At 43.2% G+C, this 27,089-nt stretch overlaps 1 protein-coding gene across 1 annotated transcript in view; it reads right to left on the minus strand.

The window, feature by feature from the left end:
- The window catches only part of ALDH1L2 (aldehyde dehydrogenase 1 family member L2), a 269,678-nt gene that overhangs the window by 59,317 nt on the left and 183,272 nt on the right, over positions 1-27,089 (minus strand). The window contains exons 11-12 of the mRNA XM_078675046.1: positions 20,929-21,048; positions 80-207 (exon numbers count right to left, since the gene is read on the minus strand). Coding sequence (XP_078531172.1) covers positions 80-207; positions 20,929-21,048 — 248 coding nt within the window. The remainder of the gene's footprint in view (positions 1-79; positions 208-20,928; positions 21,049-27,089) is intronic.

Below are 27,089 nucleotides of genomic sequence, written 5' to 3' on the forward strand. Positions count from 1 at the left end.
TAAAAAAAATTGAATGTTAAGAGTCAAACCCACAGGCAAGGTCCTTTCTTTCCAAATATAAAAGTAATCCACTACTCACCTGTACAGTAACCTGCCTCTGTCCCTCGCATTCATCTTTCCCCACTCTCCATTTTCAAAGGCATCTTTTGCTGCAGCAACAGCCTTGTCTACATCAGCCACTGAACAATAGGAAACTTTACAAATTACCTGCAATATGAAAGCAAGTATTTTAGTAAAAAGCTCGAAACAAGTAAGAAATATGCATTGATGAACATTGTCTTGCACAAAATGTCAATGCTGATATAAGTTACAAAATAATGACTGTGCAGTGCAAGTTGCAACGGAGGTTTCCCCTGCCATGTCAGCATTACTTAAATATGGGAGCAAATACAGGATTTAAACGAATTTCACCTAAACAGCCCTGCACAGCAAGATACGAAAAAGATCCAGAGGAACTTCATTTCAATCACGCTCCTCATTTCGACTAAGGTACCGTGCTGATTACTTATCTCTAATCTTCTTTATTATGAGTCTGGTCTTCCTCATCATGGTCTCAACATGAGCAGCGATTCCTTAGTCTGCATAGAGGCAAGTCAGTTTCCTCATGTTCATAATACATTGTTTTAAAGCTGCCTTTCTCCTCCCAGTTGTACTTTGCTCCCAACCTACAGAATAGGTATACAGGTATCAAGCAAGAGACTCTGGGAGTGAAAGCAGTGGAAAGGAGGAATGAAGGACTGTGACAAGGAAAGCTGGACTTGGAAATCATGGCAGGGTAAAGGTACATAATTGGAATATAAGCACTTCCTCGACCTTACTTTCTAGTACACCTAGAACACAAACCAGATGGAAGGCAGATGACTGCAACACATGAAGGTTTTTGTTTTTTAAGAAACAGCAACACATTCATGGATTGATGCAGTGACTGAGTGTATCCCACAGACGACCCACCCTCCCTTACCAGTGGAATTAAACACGGTAAACAGAGTCTTAGATTTGTAGGGGAAAATATTGCATTTGGGATAAAATAAGAAACCTCTGTTCTGATTTAAGCATGGTATCAGAGAATCCCCAGCAGAAAGGCAATTCAGGCAAAACACTGGCTGACATGAAAACCTGAGAGACTGCGTAGAAGAAAGACTACAACAGAGAGAAGGACAACCTTAACCATAAAGCATTTAAGAAACAAAGCTCCCAAGCCCTCGGTCACAACAAAAACAGGGAACTGGTGAATGCACCTCGGGCCCATAGTTTCCCAGCAACTTATTTTGAAATATCCTGAAATTGCTACGTTCAAGATTACTTCCGTTTCATCTTTGCACTTGTAGCATTTTACAGTCAAGATCTGGATCAGAGACTACACCTTGCATATCTCCCTAGAGAACTACCTGTATAACCGAAGACACAGCACGGATGCACTTAAGATTAAGATAACATGGATGTACGACTTAGCCTTTTTGGCTAAAGTTCCCTAAACGTTTTGCTTTCCCCCTAGACCGTTTTCCTGACCTAGAGACGCCAATTTAGATGCTTTGGGTACTTTGCCACTGCTGGTCAGTGTCAAAGTACAAGTGTTCCCTATGTAAAGTGTAATGGTAATTGGTTGGCCATGATGGGTATGTTTGCCTTACTAGTAAAGTCCCTAGAGATGTGCACTGTGTGTGCAAGGGCTAGTAATGCAAAGGCACGCAGAGAAGAGAACTCAGGCCTGCAGTGTAGGGCCTGCACGCAGCTTGCTAAGTTAGCGTGTTGTCCTGACAAGTGCAACCATTTGTCAGGCCTTACTTTCCCTTCTGCATACACATTTGGCACCCCTGTGGTAGGTCCCGGATAACCCTTGGGCAGGGTGCAGTTTAAGTAAAAGACAGGACATATACTAAGGTGGGTGTTATTTCCGGACAGTGAAAAACACTCAATTTCGTTTTTCACTGGTGAAAGGCCATCCTGCCCATAGGACAGAATGGGGGATGCTGGGTGTTGTGTTTGCTAGCCTAGTTTCCTATAAGTTCAAAATGGAGAGGGTAGGATTAGTATGTATAAACTCACAGTGTCATACCACATCTTTCTGTGAAAGTGGTTTTGTCATTGTGTGTTCAGAAACCACTCTTTTAGAAAGTGGCTGAGTTTTGTGCTTTAAGCATTTCTGTGCGTCTCTGCTGAATGTGGATTGTCTGTCTGGATCTGAGAGGTGAGAGGAGCTGGGAGAGGTCTTGACCCAGGGGAGGGGTTGAGATGGCATCACGCTGCCCTGCATCTGGAGAGTATGGGGAGGAGAAGCCCAGGAGGTGAAAAGGCCTGGGCTGGGGCTATAAACCAATTGACTCATCTCCTGCTGAGTGATTAAGCATTCAGACCCCCAGTATCAAAGGGAGAAAGGTGACACTGGGAGGGAGACACCCAGAACTGATTTAGGGAGGGGTCAGGGACCCCTGAGCACAACAGACTTCAAAGGCATTAAGGGTTATAACTCTTTAGAGCTGAAAGCCCTGAACGTTGGAATGAAACAAAAATGGAATGAGACTGAAAAGGCTTGGACCCATTACGTGGTCAAGAGGAACCTCTGCTAAGGAAAGAGCAACCACAGAGACTGCTGGGGAAAGACCAAGTCTTGCTTCGTGATCTGGGGCTGGTCTGCAGTTTGCTGTTCTAACCAAGGAAGAGGCTGTTGGGACTGCTTGGAGGCGCTGGGTCCCACTGCTTGACGAAGACTGTGCTTTGTGCTGTGTCTTGAACCCCAAGGGCCCGAGGTGAGCTGGCTCCCTGTTTGGAAACACAGGAACATAAAGGTTTCCGGAGAAGTCTCAAGCAACGCGGTGTGCGCGTGCTTTTGCAGGTTGAGACCCTCAGAAGTTGTACTTTGTTATCGTGGGCACGCAGGAGTAAGCCGAGTCTCTGACACACAGGGTGCATGTCGTGGTGCAAGCCAGAGCGTTGGTGAAGAGCGCCTGGTCATCGTGTGCACTGGGAGAAGAGGTGAGACTCGGACGAGCAGCGTGTGTGTCAAGGTGCAGCCAAGGCATTGGTGAAGAGCGCCTGGTCGTTGTGTGCACCAGGAGAAGAGGTGAGACTCGGACGAGCAGGGTGTGTATCGAGGTGCAAGCTGAGTCCTTGGTGAAGAGCGCTTGGTCATCGTGAGCACCGGAGAAGAGGCGAGTCTTAGACTTGAAGAGTGCGTGTCGAGGTGCAACCAGAGGCCCTGGTGAGGAGTGCCTGGGTAGTGTGTGCACCAAATTCGAAGTAAGTCTCCACAGTACTGAGGGCGGGTTTTGGTGTCCACTGAGACTGCCGGAAGGCGGGCCAGGTCATTGGGCCCTCAGAGTGAAACAGCAGCGGCCCAGACCGGCAGCCCTGGAGTAGCTGAGCCGCCGGCTCGAGCTCGCCGTGACCATTGATGGAGTTCTGGATCAAGGCCCAAGTCACTGAAGGAGGAGAGGAGAGTGGGGTCGCACCCCCCCAGGTAATGTGGATTACCACCTGGGGTGGGGTGCGGGCCCGGAGGGACACTCTCTGGGCCTCTCGCTTCTGTCAGGTGCGCAAGCCTGTTGCTTCGGCTCGTATCTAGGCCAGTGCTAGCTCAAGGAGGGGCAGTACTGGGGCCGGAGTGAGAAGTGGTACTTTTGTGTCATCATTGATCCATATTTGGGACAACTGTTAACGGAGCACCTAAACTGTTGTATTACACTTTGCATTATTGCTGCTAACGAACTATCGAACTGTCGTATGATGCCTGACCTTATTTGTGCCTGACGAACTACATGCTTGGTGAGCTACGCACTGCGTTATTTTTCCCTTGCAGAGTACATGATTATAATGTGGCGCATTGCATTATTTCTTCATTGCACAGTACATGATTGTAGCGTGACTCATTGCTCTGCTTCTTCCTTGCACAGAGCAATGTGGTAGTGATACGCATTGCATTATTCCTTCTATTGCAAAGTACATGACTGAGGTGCTACGTATGGCATTGTTTCTCTATTGCACAGTACAGGAGTATATCGTTACGCATTGTAGTATTTCTTTTCCTTTGAACCGTGTGTGATTCTAGCAATACGACTTGCCTAACCTTTTGGAAACGGTTAGAAGTAAGCTTAACTGTTGGTTAGAAGTGGCGGTTGGGATTAGAACCTACCAATCCACCGGAAGGAATACTACCCATTATTATATGTTGGTTTTGTATTGTGTGGTCAGAACGTTTATCTTCTTATATAAAGATTATACTCATTTTATCAAAACTCGTGTGGAGTCTATTTGTGGTGAAATCATTGGGTTGCGGTGAGTGTGGTTGCACATACTGTACACTTGTGCCTTGGAGATAAGCATGGCTGCTCATGCCAAGCTACTAAGGGGGTGAGCAGGGCCATCTCAGACGGTATCCTTACTTGGCCTAACGTTGAAACCAGGGGTCCGGATCTCGCACTTGGCGACAGCTTTGTGGGACAGGGACCCCAGTCTCCAGCATTTGGTGGCAGCGGTGAGGGATAAGGACCCCCCACTTCCAACAACGGATTACTTAATAACAATGTTAAGTTTGATTAGTTATCCTCTCATAATGTATTTTGCAAACAAAGGGATAAAACAGAGAACTCCATGGCCCAATCTATAAAGCTCAAAGAAATCCATAAGTGATGTGAAGAAGACTGATGCTCTCAAAATAATGTGGATGTAGGCCTGTGTGCAGCCTGCGTATCTGGTAAGTGCCAAAAGCATGAGGCATGGTATTTACCAGGTGCACAAACAGTGCAGAACAGTGAGATTTTTACTTTGGAATGGTCGATAATTCACTAATGGGACATGTATTCCCCTGTTCTGAGTTGCACATACTCAAAATATGCCCTTCTTCCTGTAAGATTTGCACCAGGATTTACCTGGTGAAAAAAGCTGAGGCAAAAACTAGTGCAACTAGCAGTTAAGCTGGAATACCAAATTGGACGCATTAGGATTTGAGGCCAAGTTATAATGAAACAGTATCGTTTTATAGTCTGACGCATTGCAATGTAATCCGATTGATCCGTGTGAAAAAGGTGGGTGGTGCTGGTGGGTTAATCCTTCTGAGTGAAAGGAATGATTATCAACAATGAGTTGCACGGTCCTCCACAAAAGAGGGGCGTCCCCCACTCGCACTCAAATATGACATGTAATCAAGTCAACGAATGTTCAAAAAATGATTTTTCAAATCAAATGTATTCTTCTTTTGATCTTGGAGATTAATTTGAAACTTTTTAATAGCCTTCTTTCCTGAATATCATTTCTTCTTCATGATAGGAAAATACAGTTTTGACACAATATACTGTGATTCCGGGATCTCCTTTTCGTTAAAAATCACGAGATTACCACGCAAGATCTGCATATTAACCTCAGTTAATGAACTGATTTAAGGGTATGTGTGGCGACTGAACTAACGTTTCCTTTAAAAATTACAGATATTATGCACCTGACGAAGGGCTGTGGCCCGAAATGCATTGGGTAACCAGGCGCACAGTATATTGTGTCAAAACTGTATTTTCGTAAACATGTCATATTTGAGTGCAACTTGTAATGAAGGCATAATGATAAAAATAAACCTGAGGGCAAATCAATAAAGTAAAGAAAGAATTTGTCACACCACAATTTGAACTAAGCTTAAATACCACTATCAACTGCTTTAATGTCGTGCTTCAAAGGCGGCGTAAAACGTTATTTCGATAATACAATTATACATCAACAGATGCTAGAGTAGTACATTTGAAATGTCCATGGTCACAGCGGAGCTCTTCGAATGATGGCCCTAAGATTACAGATGATTAGGTCCTACATATCCAATGATGTCTCCTGGATTCTGGTAAAATCTATCAGATCAGATCTGTGTTGATAGTCAAGCAAACTTTGCTGAGCAGTTTCCTTTTTTAGATTGCAGTGATTCACATGAAAATCAAATGAGGGTCTGTTCATTAAGTTGTAATATGGTATGTCATTAACCCCTTCGCTGCGACCACGATTTTTCCGCTGTGCGGTAAACAAATGAACAGGGCGGGGCCGTGACGAACCCCAGCCGTCATCAGGGCGGGGCGTGACTGCTGGGGTTCGTCACCAGCATGGGAGGGTTTAAAGCCTGCTGTAAGGGAGCAGATAAACAAAACTCTGGCAGAAAATATTGTGTGCCAGCTTGATAGGATGCACACAATGCCATAGTAGATCAGTGCTAACCACCCAACAAGGCTGTATGCTATCTAGTATCAATTGGGAGTACTGGTTTTATATACTTCATTTCACTTAACTAGCAAGCTTCATCTGAAGCAGAGCTTGCTAGGCAGTGTCAGCAAGTTAAATTGATTGGATAAAATATAGAGCGAGCAGTATCTGTTTACAATATTATGTTTTCCTAGTTATTCAACTCCGCAGCCGGAATTGGCGAATCGCCCAGCACTGTCAAAAATGGGAAGTGCCAAGTGGACTAGGCTGGGCATGAAGGCCGCATGTGACCCTGCCAATGTCACCTATGCTTATGGTTGAGATAGTGGTTTTTCCATTTTGGATTTTATAGTAGGATTGATTAATCACAAATGTAAACCCCAAACGCACATTTTATGTGCCTCCTTGAACGAAAACAGATGGTACAGTTAAGGTGCACAAATAAACTGAAACCGTAAAAGTTTGAAAGCCCTTCCGAGTAAGGATAAAAAAATTATCAGAGATATCTGCCCACCTCACCGCACTAGGAAAATGCTAAGCCATGTCGCTTGTGGAGTGTTCAGTGAGTTTCTCTCTGTTTTTTGCAGGTCAAGGCAGAACCAGTTCCTTTAACTGTTTCATCGCTTCACAAATTGATTACAATGTCATTGAGTGCCCAAGGGTCACCCACAATTCACCCAACATACTTATAAATGCAAGGTGTTTCAATGAAAAGTAAGATTTTAAAATCAGTATTCAAATATCCCAAATATTAAAAAAAGAAAACTTGTAGTATACAGCCTATAACTATACCCACTTGACATATTAAATCATGAGTGGGTTCCACATCCACTAGGGATTTAGAATAGACGACAACATTTTGTACCAGCCAACCAATTTATGAATTGACCAATATAGAATATTCATGGCACAGAAAAGTATCCTCTCTCAGAACATTTACTGCTCATATTTCTTTATCTTACTCACAGGATGTTACACATGCATTGAATCCCAGTTGGCCTACTCTCCTCTCAAGCTTAGTAGAGCGGTGTGAGCTGTTTTGAATCTTTCCAGCCCTACAACCAAAGGCACCATTTCACCCATTTTAAAAGTGTATAATGCCCAATGTGTCTCGGCAGCTATGTACGGGGCAGGGATGTGGGGCTATCATAATAGTTCTTTGCTCCAGACTGAGGAAAATCACTTTTGTCGGAGGCTCCTACACTTCCCACCAACTGCCCTAGTTATATTGCCCACACAGAGTTAAACCAGCAGTACATAGAGAACAGGGTTAATTTGGCTCCATTTTTTGCTATGGATTAGCGTATGGGTCAATCCTCAAGCTACGTTCTGCAGAGATGCCATTATGGATTGGCTCAGCATGGACAAAGGTCATGCTATACCGTGGCTGAGGTGTATATCAAAATCTTTACAGACCCTGGATTTGTCTTCTCTTTTCTCCTCTCCCCTAAATATAAAGAAAGATGATGAACTGGGGGTCAAAAAAGTTTATTTGCAATTTTGCAAAGATAGTAGACTTTGAGTCGAACTAACGAAATGCACAGTGCAATCCTTTAATAGGTCATTCGATTTTGCGCAGCCCGCTTTGTATCCCTCACTAGAACTCACCCACTGGGAGAGGTCCCTTCTTTTTAGATCTAGCACAGTGTGGTGGCTTCAGTGCTTGGATACATCTTCTATTGCTCAGGGGAGCTCATCCCCTTCCTGTCTAAGCAGTCTCTGCTACATTACATGTTTTTCTGTAACTACTTCAATCATGCACGTAGGCGCTTTCGTATCCCATTGTTAAGAACTCTTGGCCATCGCAGGTGCAGAGAAGCACTGTTTCATTTGCACCTGTTGAATACCCCTGACCTATGCTTTAGGATGAACGCCTTCCTCAAGGCTGCTGTCAGAGCCAGGAAAACTCTGGAGGGTTGACACATTTAGTGGGGTTGTGCTGGGCATCTGCAGGTGATATTTTTGTTTTCATGCTCTATGAAGTTCTAACTCCCCATTTTTTATTTGGTCTTTTAACTGATGTTCAGACTATGTTTTTTAATCTTTTTTATCTGTGATATTTGCACACCTTATTGTACGCACTAGCACTTTACTTAATTAACACTATCAGCTGATGGTATTATTCCTGTTCTGGTTGCTAGGTTTGCCTCGACCGGTTTTAATGATTACTTCGTAAGCAATGTTTTGATGCTGTGTGGTTTTACGTATGATGGTTTTTCAATGTATGTTTTAATTTCTTTACTTTTATGGCCTGGTTGACTGAATAAAGATCTTTTTGAATTGGAATCACCCATTGACAGCTAAGACCTAAGATATCGAGTGCAAATATCAATGTGCTTTGTTTATACTGTGCAGAATTATTCACTAAGTAACAAAAAAAGTATTCATATCTTCAGTTTCAATTCATCTACACCAAAGACATAAGAATTGCTTACCCTGTTTCTAACCATGTTAATACAAGAGTAATTGAATGCACAGGCCACCTACCTATCCATTGTAATTTTAGGCATTTGGCGGTGATCAATTATCAGTGCTTCTTTTATGAGGCTGACGTTTCACAACCCACTAAAGGGTCTGATCTCTTTGTTTCCTAAAATTAAAATCTAGACTTGAGTACTTATGTTAATAATGACCAAAAGGCAATAGCAGTAAATGGGCCTTGATGGGTCAAGTTGTTGTGGTCTCTCATAAAACACCTTCAGTTGTCTGTCACAAATAGCACTGTGATCAATACTTCTATTTGGCTTATAGAGGGATTTATGTTTGCACAGGATTGGGTGGCTTCTTTGTCTTTTTCACTTGACTGCTCCTGATTCGATATCTTTTCTGGTGAAGTAAGTGTGCTGCTGTCAGGTCCCACATAATGTTACGTACTTTACTATGACTGTTAAAGCACCACAAGATCCAATACATTCTCTACACCATCAGGTCAATGCCGCATTACACCTGCAGAGGTGAAGAGGGAGACTCTTCCAATACTTATGGCCACACCAGATGGACCTGTGGAAAGCATGCACACTGATCCTATTGAAACATCTGTTTTGCCTATTCTCAGAACAACTGGATCATGGAAACATGCCCCTTGAATCTTTGGATCTATTATGTTATCTACTCTGCACTGTAAAAGCCACTGTTTTCCACGCCCCAATCTAGAAGAGACACTTGGAGAGGTGGGAAAAGGATGGAATGGAGAGAACACCAATGTGGGGAAAAATCACATATGAGAGAGCAAGCAGCACATGAGGGAGAGAGCAACACAGGGGTGTGGGGCGAGAGGTCCACAAGGGAGAGAGCAACACAGAGTACAGGGAGAGAGCAGCACATAGTACAGAGAGAAGCAGACAAGAGAGAGCAACACACAAGGGTGAGAGCAACATGGAGCATGTGGACGGGAAGTGTTTGGAAAAACCACACGAGGAAGAGAGCTGCAAAATACATGCACTCTTATGGAATGGTTAAGCAAAAAGAAAAAATAGTTCCCTAAAAGTAAGCAGTGGAAGGATGCAAGTCAGTTAGCCAAAATAATGGTAAAGAGGGTATTATCCAGGGTAGGGACAAGCACAAGAAAAAAGTAACAATAAAGACAACCAATGGTAAGCGCGAGCTCTAGCTCACTACAAGTTCTTGGTAAGCCCGCTATGGGTCTTTTGCAACCAAACGGTGATACGTAAAAATGTGCAGCATTTAAAGCAACACAGCTGGTGCACATATCTAAAGGGGCACCAGTATGCATGCTTGTTCCAATTTCTGTGCATATGTGTGCATAGGGGTACAATTAAAGGATGTCGGGTTAAATAGTAGTGGAATCTTATTCAGAAGGTTGTTCAGCCAATTTGCCTGCAGTGAAGCAGCTTTCATGCATTTCATCTTAACTTTGGTGAAAATTATACATTGTGGAGTACCATGCATACAATACATGAACAATGCTCCACTATCTTATTTTTGTTCTCCCTCAAAAGAGTGAAAATAAATATTTTTCCCTACATTAAATGTGGGAACATACTACTAAAGACATTCCCTCTAGGTTTCATCTCCGAACTGAAAGCGGGAGGGCTCTGTCCCGCCATGTGAAGCAAAATAAAAACCAGTGTGACAGACTCATAGTAATGCACAAGTCTCTACTGTGATATTAAACAGACCCTGAATGTTGTACACTAAATGCAGAAGTCTGTGCAGGACATTTTGTTCTGCATGGATCGGGACAGCATCATGTGCTTATAGGCCATACGTAGCTGTTGCTAAATTAACAAAAAGCCCAAAAATATTTTTTTTTCCTTTTCAACAAACTTTCGGCCAGATCTAAAAAGCTTTTTTAGTCAAAAACGGCCTGGGTCACAGAATAGGGCCGCTTGTGACCGCTAAAAGTCCTTTTGGCATGTACAAACTAAAAACAAGAGAGATTTGGTAACATGTTACTGAATTCCAATTTTGGTTTTGACCGAAGTTCGATACAGGATTTGGAAGGGGCATGTGTGCGGCATCCCCCCCAAATACTAATTAGCAGTGGTATGTTCTGATGTTTTGCGACTGAATTCCGGTTGCAAAACATTAATCTTTCACTGACTATTAAAATGAAGTGGTGAGGCATTCACAAGTGGGATTGGATGCCTCGGACCCCTTCCCTTTGAGAATGTTGGTAAAAATATTTTCTAAAAGTAGGCAGTGGTCCATGAACCACTCCCTACCCTTAAAAAATGTTATTCACAAGTTTCTTTTTTTTCCAAACACATCCTGATTTTCTTAATGGAAAACAGTTTGCATTAAAAAAAATAAAAGCAATCACAGGCATGTTGGTGTGGTAACGTCAACAGACCACCATCCCTCTGATGGCTACGATTCATAGTGGTTTGCAATTTGCGACCTACCTCATTAATATTCGTGAGGTAGGTCGAATCGCAAAAATAGAAAAGATGTGGTAAAAGTAGGTGCGCAATTTGCGACCACTACTATCAAATTCATTCTTGTATATCTGGCCCTTCACTACTGCTCGTGTATCGAGGTCAAAGTTTTCACATGACTCACTTCTCACCCAAAAAAACTAAAATAATTTCATCAAAGTTATCGGATAACCGAACATTCCTAAATTGTATCTAGCAAACGTTTGTAGAAAATTGCGTATTATCCTTTTTCCATCATCTAAATTCAATAGTATGACCTTGCTACCAGAATGTTCTTTACTAGTACGGAATCCCACTACACTGGTTTTGCATTCCATCTGTCTCGCATCGGCTCGTTTCAGTTAGTTGACTGGCAATATTGTTGTTTCGGACAACTGAAAAGCTTAATAATGCGTCACGCAGATAAGGCATGTGACACTTCAATTTCAGCGAGGTTGTCTAAAAAGTGTTACCTCATTTTACATTAGCATGTTTTTCTGCAAAAGGGTGAGCGATGAATTGGATTTATGGAGATGGCTCTCCCCCTAGTGGTCTTTACATTAAGCTTTTGAATGTTAAATTGACAAAAATTTAATTAGCGTGATAAAAGCCCCTAATTGAGGGGTCAAACTGGGAAAATGAATTATTCAGATGAAAATAAAAACCAGTTCTAAGCAAAGGGTGAGCTTTAGGCCATGGGTGTGTGGGCGCTAGGTCCCAGTAAGTTATTGGCAAGGTGACAATTGGCCTTTTTCAACCAGACAGCTCGACCCAACAAGAATTTGCAATACACTAGGTCTCGTTATTTTGAGATATTGAGCTATTGGCATTGTAAATGACAATGCCTTTTATTTATGTGTTTAAAAAACCTGCAATAATAAAAGACATTGTCATTTACGGTACCTATAAGTCAAAGTTTTCAAAAATGCAACACTTATTGAATTGCAAATGCTTGCGGTTTACTATCCACATAATACAACTACACTCCATGCCACATAATTCCACTACACAAATCCACCCACCCAATGCCACAACTAACAACTCCAATCCACACCACGAATTTGGAGCTCCTTCCCCTCCGTGTAGCAGTATTAAGAATCTGGGGTTTATTGTTGATGAGTCACTATCCATGAAACAAGTGACTAAGGTGACGTCCACCTGCTTTGCAGGACTTAAGTGGTTAAAAAAGATCCTTTGGCTGATTCCTTTTTCAGCGCAGAGGACGGTGATCCTGACCCTTGTGGTCTCTAGACTGGATTATGGCAACATCCTGTATCCAGGAGCTGACAAATCTACTATCCATAGACTGCAACTTGTGCAGCATGCAGCCGCCAGGCTCCTCTATCACCTATCTAAGTTTACCTCGGTCTCTAGCCCTCTTTCTCGTTCTTCACTGGCTCACTGTGTCGAACTGTATCATGTTCAAAGCACTTTGCTATAATCTGGTTCTGCTCTTAAATACCTGCTGGACCTAGTCCCCCTTTACCATCCTGCCTGCCAGTGGCGTAACGAAACTTGAGGGGGCCCCCTGCAAAGTACATTGAGGGGGCCCCCTCTCCCCGGCCCACAACCTACCACTTTTGCTGAGCGAGCCCCCTGGAGTTCAGGCCCCCCCGCACTGCAGCCGCTGTGGGGACTTATGTTACGCCACTGGGGCCAGGCAATCCTCTCAATACTAGCGATGGACTGGGAGAAGTGGCGGGCACTTGTAAGTGCGCATGTCGGTTTGGCTGGTTGTGTTAGGCCTGTCAAACAGACATATGCATTTAGAATTTCTCCACCAGATGTATTGTACAGCTGGGTGGAGAAATGGCACAGGCCCTCAGTCCCTTCGTGAGCACCTAACCAGGCAGCTCAGACCAATCAAAGCGCAGTTCTCACAGCATGAGAGCAGCCTCTGGATTGGGTGGAGAGTCTGGGAGCCTGTGTTGGCCCAGGACTTCCTGAAGAGGAGCACCGAGGCATCAGGAAGATGGAGCGGCAGCGGGAGAAGCAGGTAAGTGCATTTTTTATTTTATTTGCCTCACCATTTTAGTTTGGCAGCAGCCGCTGCTGTTCTCCAGTGATTTCAACACCTGCGTGCCTGCCGCCTCGCCTTATTCCTGCACTGGCCCTAAGATAACACTGCAGTGTGCTGAAAATTAGAATGCGCATATGACATGTCCCAGAAAAGACAATATGTTACCTATTTAATCATGTGATACATGTGTTTGGTTTGAGATCCACTAGCACATCTTGATGATACATCATGGTAATTATTTTAATACAAACAGGTTAATAACCATGGTGTGTGTTCAGTGCTATGATGATGTTTAAGTCAAGTTGCAATCGGATACCCTGAAATTTTCACTTAATTGTTTCAATGTTTAGGCAATACAAGAACCAGTGGCATTTCAGTTTAGATCTTCATGTAGGCATTCCTATAGAAGAGTACCAAAACATTGAATGTTAGGAAGTCATCATTTTTTTGAGATTCCTTAAATGCAATGCATTAAAGTAAAAAAATTAGCTATTTCGCTAATAGGGGGCGCAAATTACCATGAAGTTGAACTTCATGGTAATTTGCAAAAATGTTGAAAAATGCACTTTTATGCATTTTCAAAGTTTCATGTTGCGCACACACATGCCCTTAGGGCATGTGTGTGTGCAACATATGTGCACAGATCAATTTCAGGGGGGTGCAACAAGGTGTCCTTTTGACACCCTAGCACCCTGAAATTGCATGCACAGTTTGCGAGGACTTATTGGTACTCTCAAATCGCACATGCAATTTCCCATTCATTCCTATGAATGGGAAGCCATTCCTTATTTGCGAGTTACAAATAAGGAATGCGTAGGAAACGCTATTTTTACAGCGATTCCTACATGCAAAGGCTTTTGCGAGTCCTTAATTGCGATTCCTTAATTATCGCAATTTTCTACCTTGATGCATGTGCCAGTAAAAACCTTCCTTTTCAAACTTCTTGTATACCACTTCTATCTTTTTCCTATTCCCGTCCTGCACCGGGAAACCCCGTGGGGTATCTGCGCGCATTATACATTTTTGGTAATAATTATAATAATTCCACTACATGCCACATACATCCACTACAGTCCATACCACATAGGTAAGATATTTACATTTACAACACCAATACCTCTAACTTTCTTGCTTTTTTTTAACACCCAAACACACAGATCTAGAGCTTTTCGTCACCAAAAAGGACACGCTATTCACACAGTTCCACTCCACACAGCTCAACTCCACACATTTCTAATCCACACCACATAATTCAACACCAAACACAAAATACAACTTAACACAAACCACAAATATACAATCCACACCACACAAATCCACATCATGACACAAAATTTGAACAGTGTACCATAAAATTAAACTCCACTACATACCTACTTCACAACACAAAATACCATTCCAAATGAATTACACTCCATAACACCGAATTCCATACCATGATTCCAATACACTAAATACCACATAATTACCATATATATTATTATTTTTTTTATTTTATCAATTTATAGGGCGCAACAGCTACCCAAGAAGGGTTTCCCGGCGCCTAGACACAGCTGGAAAAAAAAGGACCATCCACATAATTCCACACTACACCAAGCCACATAAGTGCACACTACAAATCCAATCCACACCACACAATTCCACGACTAAGTAATTCAATAGAACCCACATAATTCCACTACACACCACATATATACACACCATAAGACATAGGTAAAATACATTGCCATTTACAATGCCAATAGCTGTAACTCAAACTAATGTGAGACGGATTCCTTTTTTATGTTAAAAAAATATCCCAGCAGTCGCATAAGTAAGGGTGCATTACCTTATATGACTAATAGAGGTCTGTTTACAACTTCACAAAGACACCTAGTAATAGCCTGTGGAACTGCAACCTTTTCTTGCTTCATAGATTTTATTTTATTACTTATGCTACTGCTGGGATATTTTGTAACAAAATAGAATCTAACAAACACTATCATTTGCAACGCCAATAGCTTAAACTTTCTGTAATGCGAGACCTATTGCACTGCAAATGTGTGTTACTCCTGCACCAATTTTGAATTCAGTTTAACTTTCACAATATAAACTAATGCATACTCATTTGCTGTTGGATGTTACTCTCACAAGGTGATCTGTTTATGGAGGCCCTACATGCTGCATCCTTTTATTATCGAACTTTTAATTGTACAGAACACAAATATACTCTCTATCGTCATGAGGAAACATTCACTGGAGGGTGATACTATCTGGCAGGGGCAGAGCAGCAGGCCCGGTCTGGCCTGATCAAAAAAGCGTACTATAGTTTACTTCTAAAGAAGAAAACAAATGGCAGAACGTGGTCATGAACATTATTATTATTTTCCCATTTTCGATACTTGATTAGCTATGGAAAGCTGATGATTTAACCAGACAAAGGCAAGAAGTAACACCCCCACCATGTATTCTTTCCATTACCAAGGCAAAAGATCCTCTCACCAAATTCATAGATGAAGTAACAAGAGCTCAGAAAACTATCAAAAGGATCCATTTGTCTAAAGAGCCCCAGAACCGTGAAAGGAAAGGAGAATTGCTATTTCAATACAATGCTCGCTATAGTCTGCAGATATATTTCCAGAAACATGATTTGCAATGGCACCATAACTCGCCAGAGGGAGGTCACCCAGGACAAATAAAAACTAAAGAACCAGTTCTGTGAACATCAGTTCACATAGTCGCTTCGTGCATTTGTGGAACAATGCACTATTTATGCAATGGCTAAGACATACACACACAACCAGCAGGATTGTTACATCTCTTAACGACTCTCAGTCAACCATGGACAATGATGTCAGTGGGCTTTATTGTAAAACTTCCCCGCTCTTCTGATTACACATCTTTACTGACAGTCGTGGACTATTTCACTAATTTAGAACTTGTCATTAATTTAGAACAATTTCCCACAGCCGTGACTTTGGTGGACATTTTTTTCGCTACAGGTTTTCGATTTGTACATTATTCCTGTGATTATGATTACTGGCAGGTGTTCTCAGTGTACTGCACGGTTTGGTCTGACCTGATGAAACAAACTGCACAATACACTACCACCTACCATACCCAGACAGATGGTCAAATGAAGTGTTGAATCAGCCCCTTGAACAATGCTTACAATGTTTCCCCATGAACCATCAAAGTGGAGCAGAAGTATTGCCTTGGTGGAATTGGCCTATGATAACTCATTATGTAGTTCCACAAGCATCTCTCCATTCTAGTGTACCTACAACATACATTTCAGAATAATATTGTTACCACGTAAAAGAGCAGAATCCTCCATTTCTTCTATATCGCAATTGGTATCCAAGGTATGATCTATGCAAAAAACTCTTAAACAACATTTGGCAAAAGTAAAGGCAGCTTGTACGAGTTTTTCATATGCATATTGTCCATTTACTCCAGCATATAAAGCAAGAGACAAACATACTACCACCAAGTTCAAAACCATTCTGGGGTTATATCCAGAATGTTCACCCACATTTATGGGACCATTCAGGCAGAAAAGTTAATGTAATTCTCTGCAGTACGTTTTAAGTTCCCCATCTATTGGCAAATCCATCCTGTGAGTTATGTCTCTAGGCTTAAAAGGACTCATGGCTGCTCTCCCTCAGCTCCTCCTCCCACTTCGGTTAATGGTTCTCCTGTGGATGAGCTCAAAGCGATAATAGGCTCTCGAGGTAGACATGGCCTATTGCAGAATCTGCTTGCTTGGAAGGGACATGATGCTTCGGAGGGTTAATGCAAACTAGCTTCTTTGGTACATACTCCCAGGCTAGTATCAGCCTTCCATAAGAAACTCTCTCTCAAAATAAGGCCAAACAGTGTTCCCAAGATAGAAGGGAGGGGAGTTTCTTTGGGGAGGCAAGAAGCATGGGGTTACACATGTTACTAAGACAGGTAAATAATTACAAGAGCAAGCACTCTCCCTACTCCCACATCACACCTGCATAGACTCTAGGATTAATTGATTATAAGCCTTAGGATTATAAAGAACAGGTCTGTGAAGGCTGACTGGTCAGAGGCTATAGGGCAGGATAACAGAATGAGACTGTTTCACTTCCTGATCAGAGTAGTCAGCACAAATAAGATGTACACTAGCTAAGCCTTCGCCTGGCAATGTTTCGTGGGAATGGGTACTGCGTGTGTCTCTCTCACATCACCCCTGCCCCTGCTCCCCTTACACTTCGGCACTGGAGAGTACTCTGTGTGAGGAAGGCCAGGACTAAGAGTGGGTCCAGTCTAGCCACTACAGAGCTGCTCCTGGATCGGGCGCTAGTGCTCTGGGATCTGGCACCGCATCGCTTGCATCCTCCTTCAATTCAAGAAGTGGATTCCACCGTACTTCTCAGAGGGTGTGGGCCAGCGTCGGATTGGTAACGCAGGCATTCGGAAATGCCCGAGGGGCCGGTGTCCGAGTTCAGCTGTTGGCTGCTTTTTTTAGCAGTCTTGGGGGCCATTTGGGCGCTGTCTCTATTGTTTGAACACAGCCAGCGGCCCAGTGGGTGTCTGAGTGGCCTTTCTGGGTGCAGATGGGCACTCATTACCTCCGTTTAGCAACAGGCAGAGGTATCATTCCCTATGTCTCGCTGGCCGACCCACTAACGTTTGCACATACTGAGCGGGGCAGGGGGCCTGAGTAGAAGTGGCCGCACTTGTTTCACCAGTTTAAACTAACACGTGCAAGTAGTAGGAAGTGATACCTTCACTTCAACTCTGGCCTTAATTTTGACAGCTCCGGCCAGGAATCCTGGCCTTAAAAAGTGATGGGTCTAGTCTTAATTATGACAGGCCTAGTCTTAAACTCCTGGCCGGAAATTTGACAGCTCTGGCTGGAAACCCTGGCCTTAAATTTTGACAGGGCCTGGGCCTTAAACGGTTGGCAACAAGTGACATGTGGCACTAGTGTTGACAAGGGTGCGCAGCTGTCCCGGAAGGGGGCGGCTGAGTCATAGGGGGGTGTGTAGTTTTGTTTTGGAGACATAGGCGTGGCGGAGCCGCCAGAATACATATAAGCCGGTGGCAGGAGCCTGGTATAGCAAGCAACCGCTGGACTACGTGAAGGAGCGCCATGGCAGAAAAGAAGAGCTACAACCCATTTGCGAGAAAACACTGGGTTGGTGGCTCACAGTTTCTGGTCTAGTTTCATTTTCTTTGTGCATTATGAAGTAAGTGCACCCCACTGGTTCTGCTCTCTAGAGGGTCACAAACAAAAACGAAATATTAGCGTTCGATAGTTGTAGAAATAAAATACAGCCTTATGATAAATGGCTGCTCATAACATTTTGACTCACCCCCACATTTTCACCACCCTCGGCGGCTGCTCTGCCGTCTTGAGAGTTGTTACTATCCTGCGATGCCCCATCAGCCGCGGTTCTGACATTTTGAGAGGCGGGAATAACATCCGATGCTCCCTCATCTTCCACGTTTGCATCAAGCTTTTGAACAGGGACATTCTCAGGAAAAAGACTCTCGCGAAAACCCACGTCTTCATAGACGGGTGTATTAGGCGGAACTATGGTGTCTTCCGCATCCTCCGACTGCAAGAGCATGCTTTGCTCAACCATCAAGTCGCCACTCGAGCCCTCGCTAGAGCTGCTGTCGCTCTTAATCGGGGACAGCGGACACCGCCAATCCTTGAAACCAGGGGCGCCAAAGCGCTTAGCAAACCCACAGCCATAAGCAGTAACGTCGCAACCCATATCCTTAGGTTCTTCTGGTTGGGCATTCTCGTCCATTACCAAAGGGCTTATGGTTCTGTAATAGCTAATGATGGGGGGCTGTGAGCCACCAACCCAGTGTTTTCTCGCAAATGGGTTGTAGCTCTTCTTTTCTGCCATGGCGCTCCTTCACGTAGTCCAGCGGTTGCTTGCTATACCAGGCTCCTGCCACCGGCTTATATGTATTCTGGCGGCTCCGCCACGCCTATGTCTCCAAAACAAAACTACACACCCCCCTATGACTCAGCCGCCCCCTTCCGGGACAGCTGCGCACCCTTGTCAACACTAGTGCCACATGTCACTTGTTGCCAACCGTTTAAGGCCCAGGCCCTGTCAAAATTTAAGGCCAGGGTTTCCAGCCAGAGCTGTCAAATTTCCGGCCAGGAGTTTAAGACTAGGCCTGTCATAATTAAGACTAGACCCATCGCTTTTTAAGGCCAGGATTCCTGGCCGGAGCTGTCAAAATTAAGGCCAGAGTTGAAGTGAAGGTATCACTTCCTACTACTAACTGGGCCTCAAAGAAATGTTTACGTGCCCTAATCATATCTTATCTAATGCTAAGTCTATCATGAAATCTTGCCACGCGGATTATTGTTTCAAATAGAAGTTATGCAGTGCCCTGAATATAAAGACAGTTGAGTGTTATTTGCAAATTTCAACAGCTAAATCCATCGAACTGTATTTGGGATGGAATGAGAACGTAAATCATGTGTTTTATTTAACATATTTTAGATTACACTTAATTCATTTTAAAGCTGCTTTTCCGACACAGTGTGCAGGGCTGCGTGACCTACCTCCATGTCACTGCAATAATGTCACAAAACAGAGCACATTTCACTTTATTCTATTTTGTACACTATATTCAGGCCCAAGAAGTACTTTCTTGATTCCCTTGATGCGTCAGGGTAGGATGAAGCATTATCGGTTGGCAATGTAATTTTTACAAAAACTAACCATGACAGACATGTGCCATGCAGTTTCAAATTTCATTAGAAATGCGATTGTGACTAGAAACCGCTATGAGTATGTAACTTTTTAAATGGCTGTTTTGTCTTTTTTGACAAACTTGGTTCTAATTTTAAAACCATTTATGCTGGACATTTTTAGAATGTCATAATGCAAGATATTTACTGTTTCTATGATCAAAATTGTCTTTTTATGCTCAAGTGTATTTATGCTTATAAATATGAGGTTTTGGATACTTTTAATGGCACACTGACGAAATCAAGATGTCTTGACTGACTGAACTAAGACAAACTCCGAGGCGGATAAAATGGGGTGCTTCTTGGCATGGCTGACAAGGACAGACAACAGTAGTTCTTCAATAGCACAGGTCAATAACAAGAGGGAGAGAACGGTATTAAACCAGACTGAAATCAAGGGCTAATTTTTAGAATGTTACACAAATCTTTGCAGGCCAGCTGACTTGGTATTTATTGCGACCAAAGATGCCTACTTAGATGAAATTACACGTCGGTGTTATCCCTATCCAATGATTGTGATGTTTACATTTTATATTTTCAACCTGTGTTTACTGCAGCTTACAAAATAAAAAAAATAAAAAAAAGATAGTGAGTTGGTTTAGGGTAGGGTTCTCATCAGGATTTGGAAGACAGAAAATATTATGTATGAGCCAGTACAGATCTTGATAATACCAATGTAATTCGTGTTACATAAAGGAGGAAGGAATTGGAGTCGCCAAAGTTGGCATTTGTGGATCGTGGTGCAAAGGCACATATAATATTACCAGCTAAGTTGAGGATTGTCTACTATATCAAATAGTATACATTTTGTGAACAGAAGGAAGCTAGAGTGGTGAAGCGCTGAGGACTCCAGGAGTGGGCAGTGGCCACAATGTAAAATAGAGAGTGAAAAGGGTTTCCAAGGGTGGTGAACAATGCTCTTCTAACACTGTGCTTCCGAAAAGGGTTCTAACAGGACGCTGTTCTTAATGTTTTCGGACTATATACCTGGTGTGCTTTGCACTACTGAAAAGTCTAATAAAGATTATGTTAAAAACATAACCGCTTTAGACCTTGAAATTATGAATCCATGGCAGTTATGCACCAATAATACCGTTGCACACCTATGGAAATATTTCAATACTCACTGAGCCGTCTGTAGGGTTGATAGTCTCGTACGTCTTTCCATCCTCAGCATCCATAAACTGACCGTTTATGAAACATTGGTGTGGCATATTCACGGTCATACTGTTAATGTTTCGTGAAGCCTAACAACAAAAACATACAGTTAAGTACTAGAGCCAACAGTACTCACTCATAGCCAAATTCCCACAGCCTTTTTCCATGCAAAGGTCTGATTTATTCCTGAAAATTTGAGGAGCTCCTGTGTCCTTTGGAGTAAGTTACACCTACCCACAGAAAAATTATGGTTAACTTGGCCTTTAGAGTGCACCATCAAATTGAGAGGAAAAAACATTTCTACTAGTTACAAAATCCCTGAGTAACAATTTTTCGGGAACAGATGAGGGACAGCATGCAGTAAGGAAAAATATACTTACCTGTTACAATCGTTTTAGCTGTTACAGTGCAGTACAATCACACGCTTTTACCCTCCCGAAATCAAGTGATAGGGGTAGATATTGCACATTGTTTTTGTTCGAGGTAGAGCTTTCTGTTTCAAGGTGACTTATGATACCTCCCCTGAAACCCACAGTGCCCCAGTACATAGACTATCTTTTGTTTTTTCCACCACTGGGTTCTGATTATCTTTCGGAGCGCTGGGCCTGCTGCACTGTGGAAGTGTAATCCTCCACATCAGTTTCCCAAAATGTACACCCTCGACATACAGGGACATTGTGTGACTGCTGACTATTTCAGAACAGAATTTGATTGAACATTTCAAGGACAGGTCGCATGCTAATGACTTGTGGGGCGAGAGTAGTGCAGAATGCACCCTTCCACTTCTGTCCTAAGTGCAACAGCGTCAGCAAGTTCCTCTGGTTGGATCAACAAAGGGTTTACAACTTCTGTCCCCCAACAGACCATAACAAATTGACCTGTTCTGCCTGCCTAGCCTTCAGGTGTGAAAAGATCATCCAGCACCGAAGGGAAAGGTGGTGAGTGCATTATAGAATGCAGTACAAAGGCACTCCGGAGCCATTGAATGAGCCTGGCATTGAAGACATTGAGGACACCATCTAGGACAGAGAACAGGGAGGCCCCTTCGGTACTCCAGAGACCCATGGAGAGCAGAATCCACAGTATGTTTAGTCTAATTACTACATAGAACATCCTTTTCCCGGGCCTGTAGTGAAACCCACAACCAGGGTACACCTGGGGTTTTACAGCCAATACCTTGCAAGGTTCCCCATCTAGGGTTCAACTTTGAGTGGAGCTTTAGCTACACAGCAAGGAAGGTCCTCCAGAGCCTTGTCTCAAGTCCTGAACCGCCTCCAAAAGACCTCAGCAGCATCACCAGCCACTGATTATCAATATATTTATATACCTTTTGTTTGGATGTTTAATCGGCTGGCCTGGTCGGGGAAATGGCCCACTGCGAAACGGCAGATCGAGAAAGCACGATTCTGTGGTGTTCTGTTACCTGTTGGGTTTCCAGTTGATGGCATTGAAATTGGCATAAGGACAGTAATTGATAGTGTTGCCAACCCACTGGGAATTTTATAGTGACTAAGTAAGGGGGCAACTTGAAACCCACTTGGGTGATTATCAAAGGCACTACAAGTAACAGAATGCCCAGAGGCAAGTGGGGAAGGCATATTTCAGGATAAATTGGTGCCTGTTTTTAAAGTTTGCTTCTAGTCATTATTGCCGGTGAACAAGGGCTTGAAGCCCGAAACGTGTCCGGCGGTTGATGTGTGAACCACGGCACTCTGCCCTGGACGCAATTGTTACACCCTCAACAAAGGATATACTTACCAACTTGTAAGGCCTTTTCCACATGGTGCGAAACCTTTTGTTTGGATGTTTAATCGGCTGGCCCGGTCGAGGAAAAGGCCCGCCACTGAATGGCGGATCGAGAAACCACGATCCTGTGGTGTTCAGTGCCGGCTTCATTAAGGTGCTGTGCGGCCTCAAGCTTCTGGGCGTTTTTGGTTACATATTATGCGGCGGTTCCAGGCCGCAGAGGGATCGCACTGCACAAAACTAATAGGCATTAGGAATGAGGAAGTTTCCTCTTTCTGAAGCTGCAGGGCACCTTTAATGAAGCCGGCAGAGTCTCATCCAAGGCTCAATGGAGGGCCGAGAAAAATTGTCCATAATTAGCTGCAGCAGAGCTAACCCACTAGAGGGCGTTAATTGGCAAAATGAGACCTCAAATCCCAGCATGCATTTAAAAATGAACTGCCACCAAAGGAGGAGCACTGAAGCCCCCTATTACGGAAACACGCTGGGGAGATGCGGTAGCCACAAATCACCTCCGCTGACACCGCCTCTGAGGAGATGCAAACAGCGGCATCGAAACGCGTCAGGCCATGGACTTCAAAGGGATGTTAAGCTGCCTGCTTGGTTTAAATAGAGTTGTTACTCACCTGCAGTGCTGTGCGGCCTCAAGCTTCTGGGCGTTTTTGGTTACATATTATGCGGCGGTTCCAGGCTGCAGAGGGATCGCACTGCCCGAAACTAATGGGCATTAGGAGAGAGGAAATTTCCTCTTTCTGAAGCTGCAGGGCACCTTTAATGAAGCCGGCAGAGTCTCATCCAAGGCTCAATGGAGGGCCGAGAAAAATTGTCCATAATTAGCTGCAGCGGAGGTAACCCACTAGAGGGCATTAATTGGCAAAATGAGACCTCAAATCCCAGCGTGCATTTAAAAATGAACTGCCACCAAAGGAGGAGCTCTGAAGCCCCCCAGTACGGAAACACGCAGGGGAGATGCGGTAGCCACAAATCACCTCCGCTGACACGGCCTCTGAGGAGATGCAAACAGAGGCATCAAAACGCGTCATGCCATGGACTTCAAAGGGATGTTAAGCTGCCTGCTTGGTTTAAATAGAGTTGTTACTCACCTGCAGTGCTGTGCGGCCTCAAGCTTCTGGGCGTTTTTGGATAATATATATATATATATATATATATATATATATACATATACATACATATACATACATATACATATACATATACATATATATATATATCTCTCCCATACTGGCAGTCGCCAGTAGGTATATATAGTAAGGACCTAGTTACCATAGGAAATTCCAAACATTCTATTGGGAATAACTTTGGCGCCGATTGAGGGATCTGCCTGTAATTGTCCTTAAATTTGCCTCGCTGCGCTCCGCTCCTTCCCTGAAAATTTCGGGGGGATTCATCAAGCGGGGGCCGAGAAAAAATGGGGGTCCCAAAACGTGTTTTCCCCATGTTAATTTCCATAGGGACATTCTGACAAGGCTACAGCTCGAACGGCTGAACGGAATTACACCAAACTTGGCAAAATGGTAGGGACAGGTATGCAGTAGTGCCTTTTATATATTTGGTGAAAATCCCTCCAGTAGTTGTTGAGAAAATGAATTTGAGCAAATTATATATCTATATGCGCTCAACATTCTATTGGGAATAACTTTGGCGCCGATTGAGGAATCTTTGTGTAATTTTCCAGAATTTTGGCCAGCTCTGCTCCGCTCCTTCCCTGAAAGTTTTGGGGGGATTCGTCAAGCAGGGGCCGAAAGGGGGGGTCCCAAAACGTGTTTTCCCCATGTTAATTTCCATAGGGACCTTTAGACACGGCTTACAGCCTGAACGGCTGAATTGAATTACACCAAACTTGGCAAAATGGTAGGGCCTGGTATGCAGATGTGCCTTTCCTATCTTTGGTGAAAATCCCTCCAGTAGTTCTTGAGAAAATTGAATTTGAAATTTTTCAAATGGCATTTTCTATGGGACCTTTAGGCATGGCTACAGCCCGAACGGCTGAACGGAATTACACCAAACTTGGCAAAATGGTAGGGACAGGTATGCAGTAGTATCTTTTCTATATTTGGTGAAAATCCCTCCAGTAGTTGTTGAGAAAATTGAATTTGATCAAATTATATATCTATATGCGCTCACCGTACGCGCACCATACGCGTACGGTACGCGTACCGTACGCGTACGTGCGCGTACCCCTACGTGCTCGAGCGAGTTTCTGATTGGCTGGCAGTCGACTGTCAACATTCCAAACTGTCCAAACCAGGAAGTGTTGGCCACCATCTTGTTTTTCAGGAGAACTGAGGCACAAGAGAGCCCATAACAAGAGTGGAAAACACAAAAAGGGGGGCAGGGTAGAGACCCCCCAACCCTCTAGCCCTTCTCAGGGGGTCCCAAAAGGACCCCCAAGGGCAAAAAACAAATAAAACAAAAAAAAGTTTGCGGGGTAGGCGCACCGTACGCGTAGGGTACTTGTACCGTGTGCGTACCCCGCGATTTAAAAAAAAAATATATATATATTTTGCACTTGGTGGTCCTTCTGGGACCCCCTGAGAAGGGCTAGGGGGTCAGGGGGTCTCAACCCTGCCCCTTTTCGCGTTTTCCACTCTTGTTTTGTGGTCTCTTGTGCCTCACTTCTCCTGAGAAACAAGATGGCTGCGCAGGTGGTCCCAGAAGGATAATAACATATATAAACGTTATCCGCTAATAGAATTAGCATTTACAAAACCTTTGAAATTTATTGAAAAAAAATATAGGTTTCACGCCTGATATAGTTAGGAATTAGCATTTAAAAAACCTTGCAAATTCACTGAAAAAAACATGGGTTTCAAGCCTTATATAGTTAGGAATTAGCATTTAAAAAACCTTGCAAATTCACTTAAAAAACCATAGGTTTCAGGACTTATATAGTTAGGAATTAGCATTTAAAAAACCTTGCAAATTCACTTAAAAAACCATAGGTTTCAGGCCTTATATAGTTAGGAATTAGCATTTTAAAAACCTTGCAAATTCACTTAAAAAAACCATAGGTTTCAGGCCTTATATAGTTAGGAATTAGCATTTTAAAAACCGTTGAAATTGCTCCTATATAGTTAGTTGTACTAACTATATTTCGCGCACCCGCAATCCACTGCTGATGGTGTAACATATTACATCATTCATGACATGGTCAGTGACATCACTGATGACATCTCAAATGACATCACTGATGACATCACAGATGACATCACTGATGACATCTCATTTGACATCACTGATCACATCACTGATGATATCTTTCATGTGATAATACGATGCACCTCCTCACACTCCAATATAACCTTTGATACACCCAGTGTTAAATACAGACTACCATTCTTGAAACCATTGACACACCAATACCAGTTACTACATACGCACTCACCGATTCCTAGGTCTACACACACATTCACTCATTCACCCATAGAATCACTCATACATACAGTCACTCATCAATACAACACTATTATATGCACTCATACACCTATACAGACACTCACACACTGCCACTCATCCATGGAGTTACTCACACACCTAGTCAGTCATGCAAAGAATCAAACACACTTCCATTTCCTCAACTATACAGTTATACACACAACACCTTACTTATTCAAACATATACTAACACATACTTACTCTTTTATACAATCACTGATACAAGTACACAATGATCCATATAGCCACTCGCACATTCACTGGCTCTCATGTATAGTCATTTATATATGCCAACTCTCACATGCACTGTGTTTTACATATGTACTTACTTGCACATGTAGCACTGAGATATCCATTCACTCACCAGCACACCCATGCACACAGTCAACCGCCCATATAGCTGTTTCCACATGCACTCTTGAACTCATACACCTAGTGAATCAACTGCTCACACATCTATGCACAGTCACACACCTCCCAGCCACCCACACACACACTCAGTCTCCCATTCAAATACTTGGGCAACCAATCAATAACCCATATAGCCACTCATATAGCTACTGATCAACACATGCAGCAGCTTACACAACAACAGACATACTGATGCACACATTCAGACAGTTTAGTCACTAACCCATGCATTTAGTAAGACACATTTAATCACTCACTCATACAGTCAGTCACGCACCTACTAAATCCTTCATCCAGACACTTATACATCCACTCATTCTTCAATATGTAAAACATATTTAAACTTTACAGAAACACACAGTCACTGGATGATGTCATCAGTGATGTCATCAGTGATGTCAAATGAGATGTCATCAGTGATGTCATTTGAGATGTCATCAGTGATGTCACTGACCATGTCATGAATGATGTAATATGTGACATCATCAGCAGTGGATTGCGGGTGCGTGAAATATAG

This window comes from Lissotriton helveticus, chromosome 1_1 (genome assembly GCF_964261635.1).
Source record: "Lissotriton helveticus chromosome 1_1, aLisHel1.1, whole genome shotgun sequence".
NCBI lineage: Eukaryota > Metazoa > Chordata > Amphibia > Caudata > Salamandridae > Lissotriton > Lissotriton helveticus.